Source organism: Theobroma umbraticum, unplaced genomic scaffold, assembly GCF_002168275.2.
Source record: "Theobroma umbraticum cultivar Fairchild unplaced genomic scaffold, ASM216827v3 scaffold_44.0, whole genome shotgun sequence".
In the NCBI taxonomy this organism is placed as follows: Eukaryota; Viridiplantae; Streptophyta; class Magnoliopsida; order Malvales; family Malvaceae; genus Theobroma; species Theobroma umbraticum.
In genome coordinates, this window is record NW_018397255.1 from 6,681,953 (window position 1) to 6,693,043 (window position 11,091).

Here is an 11,091-nt window from a genome sequence, read left to right on the forward strand (position 1 = left end):
AACTATAAAAGATTTTAAATATCAACATTAATTGGTATTTAAATTTATTTAATATGTCAAGTACATGTGTGGACACCCTATACATAGTTTACACCAAGGGGTTATGCACCATTCACATACTTACCACCATGAAATTTCTCTGGTTATGTTGGGATTGGATTTTCATTTTAATTCTATTGTAAATTAAGTATAATATTTATAAAAATTTGGATAAATTTTTATTTTTTTATTATGTTAAAATTAAATCTTTATAATTTTATTTTTAACTAAATAAATTCTTATGAGATATGATGTTAATGTAACATGTTGACATATCATTTTATGTAATGATGTAATATGTTAATATAAAATAATAATTTATTTATATTACATTATTTTCACGTCAATAAAAATTATTATTTTAATTAATAATAATTTATCAATAATAAATTATATGAGTCTATTTAAATTAAAATAAAAATTTAAAAATAAAAAACTTGATTTAAGTTAATAAGATAATAAGAATTTATTTAAAATTTTTAAATAATTAGATATTTTTTCAAATATTATTATGACAGTAAATTATCACTGGTTTTGTAATAACAGTTGGTGGGGAGAAAGGACAGAACCGACGTACAGCTGCCCAATGCCTCATTGGATTCTTTGCCTTGTTGTGTTGGGGTTATCTTACGTTTTGTCTGGATTTGTCGGATTCCACCAATTTTTTAGTTTTTTAGCCATTTTTATTATGCCAACAAGTAATTGGTCATAACGGACAAACATCCATCCTCCCACCTCCTTCTCCCTAAAGCCAAGTCCATGCCTACGTAGCCATAACCCACTTCATTTTCAACACCAGATTATCCCACGGTTCATATCCCACCTGATCACAACGGCTACAATATCAACGGGAACACCCTAATATCTCTCCCCAGCAGTTATTCCCAAAAAAATAGAGCCACGCAATGTGCACTGCAAGCCATGATTCTTCTATTAGACAAAGGGCAAAAAGGAAAGATAGAGCGTGAGAGCGCACAGGCAAAAGCTAAGGTTACAGTGACAAAAAGTGAAACTTCTTTTCTCTATCCCTCTCTCACAACTCATTCTCTCTTCCTTCTCTTTTTGCTTGGAGGAACATTTCTGTTATCGGTTAACAATCGCAGCAGAAAGGAAACGACGACGCTTAGGAGTGAAAGTGATCGGGGAGACAGCGGACGGGGAAGGAGGAGGAGCCACAGTGTTGGTGGGGGTCAAATTCGACGGGGAGAGCAAGGAATTGCTGACGTGGGCGCTGGTTAAGGTGGCACAGCCGGTGATCATATCATTGCCCTTCACATCCTTGATAGTGCCACCGGTATTCTCCTTGCATTCCGCATTTCTCCTTTTTGTTCTATTTCTAGCTGTTTTTCTTTTTTCATGGAGTAATTTTCTTGGTGAATTTTTTATTTCCTATTTTGGCAGAGAGCACGTCGTCGATTCTGTCCCTTGTTAAGACATTTGATTCTATACTAGCAGTTTATGAAGGATTCTGCAACTTAAAGCAGGTAAAATTATTAGCAATGTTTTTCTTCATATTCTTTTCTTGGAAAGTTGTAGAAAGTGGTTATTGAAAATTGGTGGGAAGTTGTGCAGCTTGATTTGAAGCTAAAAGTGTGTAGAGGATCATCAGCAAAGAAGATTTTGGTAAGGGAAGCCAAGTCCTACGAAGCAGCTAAGCTTATTCTTGGAACTTCCAAGACTCATCACCGGATAAGGTCATCAGCCTCTGTTGCAAAATATTGCGCCAGAAAATTGCCAAAATGTTTCTGGGTTTACGCTGTTGAAAATGGCAAAATTGTGTTCCAAAGGGAAGCAAGTCATACAAACTCGAATCGGTCCCAAGGTGATGCTTGTTTCAATGCTTTTAGATTCCTTCTAATTTGTTCTAGTTTCAAATCCTTAGAAAACTTCCGTTTGTGATGTTGAGTTCTGCTTACTTATTTTCTACGACATTTTGGTTGAGCAGAGGATGATTCACCTAGTAAGAGTCTTGTTCGCTTAGTTTCCTTGCGGAAGAGTACAAGAACAGGGAAGCTGGATTTAGAAAATGGCAATTATTCCTATAAATCTGGATTGCTTTTAATGCAGAAATCAGTAAAGAAGAATTGTGCAGCCTGTGCTTCAGCCTTGAAATTGCCTGAAAATTCTAATGCCCTATTGTCGGAAGATTTACCTGGAAATGGCAATGTCGATAATAGTTTAGCTTTGGTACCATTCCAAACAAGGGAAGCTAATTCCATTTCGGTTAGAGAGCTGCCTGATTCGAGAACTGGTTGGTCTCTTCTCCGCTGGGTGTTTCTACCTAAGCAGCGTTGCTCTGAGAATTCTGCTGCAAAGAAATCTATGGTCCAATGGGTGTTAAAATTGCCAAGCCAGCATTCTTCAGCTGTTGTCTATCCTGATCAAAGGAAAAACCATTCTGATCAAGAAAAGAATCATTCTTCTGATTTGGACGGAAAAAATGGTGCAATTGTTCCAGTTGGCTATGAGGCCATCCGTCCTCTGACTCCTCGCAACTTACCTAAAGAGCTGCAAAGTCTACATGAGAAATACTCATCCTCGTGTAGATTGTTTAGTTACCAAGAGCTTTTGGAAGCAACCTATAATTTTATGCCAGGTTTGTTCTTCATTACCTGCTCATGAAAAAATCTTGAGTTTGGCTTATTGTGAGTGTTCATTTTAATGATTCTTATTTTGCGATTTTGTAGAGAATATGGTTGGTAAAGGTGGTAGCAGTTATGTTTATAAAGGGTGCCTTCCTGATGGCAAGGAACTGGCAGTGAAAATCCTTAAGCCAACTGAAATTGCAGTCAAGGAGTTTGTTCAGGAAATTGAGATCATTACCAGCTTAAACCATAAAAACCTCATTTCCTTATTTGGGTTCTGTTTTGAGGATAACAAGTTGCTCTTGGTTTATGATTTTCTGTACAGAGGAAGCCTAGAAGAGAATCTTCATGGTAATTTACACAATTTTATCAATTTTACTGCCTTTTGTTTTGTTAAATTGAATCTTTTCCTTCCTGCAATTGGTTATAATTTACACAATTTTCAACTTAGTACCTTCGTAACCCTAAGTGGCTGCTCTTGTTAAAAGGTAATAAGAAGGATAGCAATGCATTTGGCTGGCAGGAGAGATACAAGGTGGCTGTTGGCATGGCTGAAGCACTTGATTACCTACATAATGGTTGTGAGCAACCTGTGATCCACAGAGATGTGAAATCTTCCAACATTCTTCTGTTGGATGATTTTGAGCCCCAGGTAGCATATTTAAATGCTTAAGTTTCAAACTTATGTTTTCGGTTTAAGCTTTCTGTGTTCATTACTAGTTCTTCTTCTTCTTCAGCTGTCAGATTTTGGACTTGCTAGTCAGGTCTCAAGTTCTGCATCTCATATGACTTGCACAGATGTTGCAGGAACCTTTGGGTATGTAATCTGTTCTGAATTTCTCTAGTTTATAGCTCACTTTAGACAGGCTCAGTAACACTTGTCTGTGGCAGTTACTTGGCTCCTGAGTACTTCATGCATGGCAAAATGAGTGATAAAGTTGATGTCTATGCATTTGGCATCGTTCTTCTAGAGCTCCTCTCTGGTAGAAAGCCCATTGACAATCACTGTCCAAAAGGTCAGGAGAGCCTTGTTATGTGGGTGAGTTCATATCTAAGGCTATTGGCTCTATGCCTTATCTCTTTAAACATAATTTTGAAATTTACAGATAAACAATGTTATGATTCAGAAAGACAAGTATATTCAGTGTCTTTATCTGTAGTTCACAATGTTTATACAAATGACAATTCGAATGCATCATGCTTGAAATTCATTTATATTTACCCTTTTTCCGAAAGTGTCAAAGTACAAGCTGTTTTAATCCAATTATTTTGTGAGTCAGTTTCTAACTCTTGGTAATGTCTGATTTTCACATCCAGGCAAAGCCAATTTTAAAGGACAGCAAGATTTCCCAGTTGCTAGATCCACAGCTAGGCTGTGGCTATGATTTTCATCAGATAGAAAGGATGATTTTAGCTGCTACCCTGTGCATCAGACGTGCACCTATAATGCGGCCTCAAATTAGCCTTGTAAGCTACTTTGAACTGACATTTTTCTTTTGCTTTGCAATTATATTTATTTGAATCCATTTCTTTGCTTATCAAATCTTATTTGACTACAGATCCTGAAGCTCCTACAGGGTGACCAGGAAGTAACAAATTGGGCAAGGCAACAAGTTAGGGCATCAGAAGAAGTTGATACGGTTGATGGGGAAGTATATCCTACTAATATCGAATCCCATCTTAACCTTGCTCTTTTAGACATGGAGGATGATTCACTTTCTGTAAGCAGCAATGAACAAAGCGTCCCAACAGAAGATTACTTGCTAGGAAGATGGAGCCGCTGATCAAACTTTGCCTAGCCATCCCAACGCAACTGTGCTTTGTTTTCAATATATGTGATTTTTTGGTATATCCTTTTCTGTCCCCTCCCCTCCACTACCCCCTTTCTCTTTTGATTTTTTTTGTTTAATTTATGCATTAGATTAGATGGGTCTTGGAAGAGAGGTTGTTTACAAGAGCTTTCCCCCCTCCTTGACTTCGTGTTGTTTTGTAGCCCTTGTTTCTATTTTTGTCAATGGGCTGGTTTGGTTACCTATCCCAGGGTTTGTCATTGAGTTTTCTCGGGAAATTATTCCAAGAGCAAATGTATAACCAAAAAGATGCATATTGAGTGTAAATAATCACTGATTCCCACACTTCATGTCAAGTCCTGAAGGTGGAAATGTGTATGACGTTGGTTGTTTGTTTCTTCGGTGCTGTTCTTTGATTACATCTGTATGGATTTTCAGTGCTTCAAATGCATGTATGTGCTGTACTGAGTTCTGACAGAAAACGGTACCCAGCAGAACTAAGATTGTTGGTTTCTCCGATGGGGTTTTAGCCTTAGCTTCCATTGCATTCCTCCAGTTGTCTTTCGTTATGAAAATACTTGTTGCTGTTCCTTGTATGTTTTAGCCAGAGCAGCAAGCAATCAGACTATAGTTACCTTCACGTTCACACTTCACTCCGTGGCTGATGGCTGATGCCTGAACTTCAGATACTTCTTCTAGGGGCCTGTAAATCAAGCATGAACTGGCTGAACTTCAGATGTAGTGAGCGCACGTTGTTAGTTTTCCTAATGAAAAAAGGTAAAAAAAAATAAATCAAATTATATCAATTTATAACAATTAAAGACATAAATCGTAGCTTTTCCAATTTAATCTTTTAGTTAAAAGCGATAAATTTCGGTCTTGATTTGCTCAAAGAAAAAGATAAGAGTGCAATACTATTTTGTTGCTTAGTGACAGAATTTGAGTACTTTGAATATTCATGAATAATGTAAAAGTGATATAGTCTTTATAAATAAAATTAGAATAATGTTATATATTTATTTAATTAAATTTTTAAATACACTTCAATATGATATTACTTAATTTTTTAATAATAATGTTTGAGAAGTTTAAAAATGTTACCGTATATGTAAAAAATAATTTTTTTTATATAATAAAAGATTGAAATAATATGAAATTCATAAAAAATAGTAGAAATAGTGACAAGTGTGAAGAGTTTGAATACTCTCTTGAATGATTTATTCGATTAATATTCATCCATTTATATATAATTCATAACATCAATATAAAAGGAAAACAATTTGCATAATAAAGTATAATGCTTAAATAAAGGTTGCAATATTTTATAATTAAGGAAATTAAGGGAATTAGATTAGGAAATTATATCATTAAGTTAAGGAGTATATCTGTCATGATCCCCATTATCCTTCATTATAATATCTGTCATGATTCTCTCATATCTTTCATTACTTCGCCTTGAATTGGAACATGAAGATTAGTAATGCCCAACTTAGCCATTAAATCATGGAAACGATTTCGTCCAAGAGCCTTGGTAAAAATGTCTGTCAATTGAAATTATGATGAGATAGATCGTGGAACAAGGATTTTGGACTATATGTGTTGTTTGATAAAATGACAATCTATCTTGATGTGCTTGGTACGTTTATGAAAAATTGAATTTACAGCAATGTGAAGTGCAGCTTGATTGTCACAAAATAATAAAGATGGTGGTGGGTGTGAAATTCGAAGGTCAACAATAATCTAAGAAGCTATACAATCTCACTTGCTGTCATGGCCATGGCCCTATACTCTGCTTTTGCGGAGGAACGAGCAAAAACTGACTGTTTATTGGATCACCATGAGATAAGAGACGAACCAAGGAAGATGTGTTGTTGGACAACGTGCCCAATCTACATCATAATAAGCTCTGAGGGTCAACTGACTATTAGTAAGAAGCAACAAACCCTGGCCTGGGGACCATTTAAGATATTTAAGAACATGTAGAGCTGCATTGAAATGAGGCTGACATGGCAATGCATAAACTAATTTAGTACATGAACGACAAAACTAATATCATGTCTTGCGAGGGTGAAATATAATGATCTTCCAATTAACCCGCTGTACTGCCCTGGATCTGAATAAAGTGGTCCTTCATCAAGATCGAGCTTGACTTGTTGGTCGATAAGTGATGAAGCAAGGTTTGCATTCAGTGAGGCCAACATCTGCCAATATATCAAGCACATATTTTCAATGGCTCAAGATAATGTTGGATGGAGAATGCGCCACCTCAATGTCCAAAAAATATTTCAACTTCCCCAAATCTTTAATACAAAATTCACGATCCAAGTGAGCCTTTAGTTGGGAAATCTTGAGTTCATCAGTCCCTATTACTATAATGTCATCAACGTAGATTAATATTGTAACAAATGACTCCTTGGCATAGTACATGTATAAAGAATGATCGGCATACGATTAAACAAATCCAATGGCTAGTAAGGAATTAGTGAACTTTTGATACCAATTTCGTGATGCTTGATGAAGTCCATATAGAGATTTCTTGAGTCGACAGACACATTGCTTCCCCTTTCTGGCAAAGCCTTAAAGGTATTTTCATGTAGACTTTTCCTTTTGAATCCCCATGTAAAAAGGCATTATTGAAGACCAGTTGGTGTAACTCCCAATGACGTATGGCACCAATAGCCAAAAGATAGTGTATTGTGACCAATTTTGCAACTAGAGCAAAGGTTTCATGAAAATCTACCCCTTCAATTTATGTATAGCCCTTGGCGACGAGCCTTGCTTTATAACATTCTACTGTTCCATCTGGATTGTATTTGATTTCATAATACCATTTAGAATCAATGGCTCGTTTTCCCGAAGGTAGAGAAGTTGAAGTCAAGGTATTATTTGCTTCTAAGGCAGATATCTCCTTAGTCATGGCATCACACCAATGTTGTATTTTGACTACCTAAAAAAATGATTTTAACTTATAGACAGTTTAAATGGCCACTATGAACACATTGTGAGCTCTAGAAAATTTAGAATAAAAAATATTGTGAAATAAGGGATATATCATCTAGTTGGTTGAAGGAGAGGAAGAGTGCAAATAGGAACAAGTGAAGAGGCCAAAATATAATCATATTTGAATAGTTGCTTCGATACTTATCGCTATCATTTGATAGGAATAACATTGTGTTGTTCTATATGTGATGAAGAAACGCTATTCTCTTGTATTGCCATCTTTGGCTCAATCGGAGGGGAGTTAGAATCATCAGTTTGGTTGATGTTGTTTTCCAAATGGGTAGACTCTTCTTGGGGTACATTGATGATGTGACCTCCTGGTTTTGTTCCGAATGTTGTGACATTAGTGAATTGCTTATTGGCTTTTACTGCAAGGTACTTTCAAGGCTTAAGTGTCCAAGCGGTTCATCAAATGGACTGAAAAAAATGGTCTATGTATGTTGATGTGCACCCTTAGTAATTGAATCATTAACTTTCGTTTTGTCAAATGGGAATGTTTCTTTCCAGAACTGCACATCTCAAGAAACATATATCTTTTTACTCTCAAGATCATATATGCGATATCCCTTTTGCCCTAAAGGGTAGCCAACAAAGATTTCTGGTTTACTCCGAGAGGTAAACTTATCACGAGGCTTGTTGTTGACATGTTTGTAATAGAGGCATCCAAAATATCTGAGATGATCATATGACGGAGGTCTACCAAGCAATTTGTCATACAGAGTCTGATTGTTTATGACTAAGAGTGGCATGCAGTTGATTAAATATGCTGTAGTGAGTATGCATTCACCCCAAAAGGTGATGGAAAGGTTGGCTTGAAATCGAAGTGCTCGTGCTACTTTTAAAAGGTGGCGATATTTACGTTCCACCACATTATTTTGCTGAAGTGTGTTTGTGCAATTGGTTTGTCCTTCCATGCCATGCTCAAAATAATGATCCACCAAATCTTCATGCTTAAATTCCAAATCGTTGTTTGTTCGCAATATCTTGATTTGTGCATTGAATTGTGTCCTGACCCACTAGAAGAAATAAAGCAAGAGATTTTTAGTTTCTGATTTATGCTTCATAAGAAAAACCCATGTTGCTCGACTATAATCATCAACAATAATGACAACATAATGTGCTCCTGAAAAGGATGCGGTGTGATAGGGCCCCTAAGTATCACAATGGATTAAATCAAAGGCATGTACGCTTTTATTTCTACGAATTGGGAAAGGCAATCTAGTTTGTTTGGCTCTACAATAAGCATCGTAAAGAAAGTTGTCCTTTTCGATGCAGGTGAGAGATAAATTTAGAATTATTGAAAGACGATCCAAAGGAATGTGCCCCAATCGATGGTGCCACAGCAATGCATTATCTTTGCCTTTAGCCAAAAAAACCTTACCCACCCTCATTGGCTCCAAGTAGTATAATCCATTCCGCACTCTACCTACTCTAATTGGCTACTTCGAGAGTAAGTCTTGTATCACACAAAAATCAGGTCCAAAAATAAGTAGACAGTTTAAGTCACGAGTTATTTTGCTCACAAATAGCAAATTAAAACAAAAATCAAGCACGCCAAGAACTTTATCCATGGTTAAATTGGCCCCAAGATTCACTTAGCCCACAACATGTACTGGCACAATATTACCATTCGGAATTTGGATAGGTGGGATATTGGAATTTTTAAGCATGTTGAACAAACTATCAATTTGATGAGTGATATGATCTGTGGCTCCAGTACCAATTATCCACAAGTTGTTCTTGTCAGATGATTTACTAGAAAAATTTGTGTTGTGGACATTTGAGACCATGTTGACTGTTGGTCCAATATTAAAGTTGGACACATTTGTCTGTCGGCCCAATAAATTCATCAGTTGCTGGTATTGGGCCTATGTGAACCTAGGCACAGATGAATAAGGTCCGTGACCTGTGTATGCTTCTCCCTCATTTGCAAACGCACGAGTTTGCTTCCCAGCCACCATCATTGGCGTTTTTGTCCGATTTCTCTTGGGTTTCTGTGTCCTTTACCAATTTGGTGGGTAGCCCACAATCTTGTAACAAGAACACGAGTGTGCTCTGTTTTGTCACAGTGAGTGCAACGGGGATGTGTCTTTTCCCCTCCACGATGGTCTCACTAATCACATACCTTTTGCCCACTGCCATGCCTTGCATTGTCGATTGCTCGATTTCTCACCATCAAAGTAGCTCCTTTGGGCACTGTGGATCGTGATGCAACCACTACCAACTGCTTCTCCTTTGTGTTGCAATTGCATAATCCCGTCCAATAGTCGGCATGGGCTCCAAGCTAAGAATTTAGGAGGGCACGATTCTATAACTTTCGTCCAATCCCATTAGAAAGTCAAACACCTTTTTTCCCTCATGCATTTCCTGCATTTGTCTCGAGACAACATAAGTGCACTTTCCACAAGTGCAAACCGGTAAAGGTCGAAAGGTTTGTACTTTATTCTATAAAGCTTTCAATTTTTCGTATTAAGTAGAGATTGGGACCTTTTCCTGTTGCAAAAGCGTAATTGCTCGCTTGAGCTCATAAACTCTAGGTGCAATGCCTTAAATGAATCGTTCTTGGAGATCTGCCTATATTTCACTTGCATTTTTTATATGTACTACTTCTCCCTACAATTCTTTTGAAAGAGCATTAATTAGCCTAGATAGTACTATTGCATTACATTGTATCCAACTTTGTAAATCTGAGGAGTTGATTTCTGGCTTCGTAATCGATCCATCCACAAACCCTGCTTTGTTCTTGGATTGAAAAACATTCAAGAAACTACGCCTCCAAATGGAGTAATTATTCCTAGTTTCACTCAGTGGATATGTAACAAATATTAGATTAGAATGATATGAGGGATGAAAATAATAAGACGATTTGGTATCGACCATGGTACTGTTTAGTGTAGTCGTACCTATGGTGGATACCAAATTATCGTTACCCTTACTTACCCTTTCTCCAATCTTATCGGCCATTAGAGAATTTTAGCTTAGGTTGCCTGTAACCTTGCTCTGATACTCTAAAGAGTCTGAATACTTTCTTTAATGATTTATTTAATTAATATTCATCAATTTATATACAAGTCATAGCATCAATATAAAAAGAAAACAATCTGTATAATAATGTCCTATAATTATGAAAATTAAGAGAATTATATCATGAAATTATATTACTAAGTCAAGGAGTACCTATCATAATCTCCAACATATCTGTCATATTTGTTATGATCCTCAACATTTTTGTCATGATTTCCATTATCCTATAATATCTGTCATGATTCTTTAATATCTTTCATTAAAGCACATAAATAATTTTAATTTTTTTTAAAAAAATTTATGTGTTTTATTAAATTTAAATTATTAAGATCACAATTTTTTTGAGATTGTTTATTATTTTTTTTATAAAAAATTTATGAATATTTATTCTTTATGACGGGTTATCTAATTTGATTTCCAAAAGTTTAAAAAAAATAATAATTAATTTTTTTATTTTTTTTGATGTGTTAAATGGTTTAAATTAAAAAAATAAAAAAAAAATAATGACTAAATTTTAAAGTAAAAATTTGGATGCTCTCTAGTTCGTATTATTTTTGGATTTATTAATCGTTACTGTATTTGTTACGAGTAACTATGAAGTCCAACTTCCCGGACACTTAAATGGGAGAGACTTCGGAGGGTGAAACGTGGAT

At 35.9% G+C, this 11,091-nt stretch overlaps 1 protein-coding gene across 1 annotated transcript; it reads left to right on the top strand.

Annotated features, from left to right (window-relative positions):
* Positions 1 to 1,042: 1,042 nt before the first annotated feature.
* Positions 1,043 to 4,810, top strand: LOC110429124 (kinase with adenine nucleotide alpha hydrolases-like domain-containing protein; the record flags this gene model as incomplete). Its single annotated transcript, XM_021445018.2, is given in 11 exon segments — positions 1,043 to 1,289; positions 1,292 to 1,333; positions 1,441 to 1,523; positions 1,612 to 1,861; positions 1,985 to 2,635; positions 2,727 to 2,975; positions 3,113 to 3,276; positions 3,362 to 3,441; positions 3,516 to 3,663; positions 3,942 to 4,091; positions 4,184 to 4,810. Coding segments are annotated over 11 exon segments (2,289 nt in total), but the record flags the coding sequence as incomplete, so codon positions are not given.
* Between the last annotated feature and the right edge of the window lie 6,281 nt (positions 4,811 to 11,091).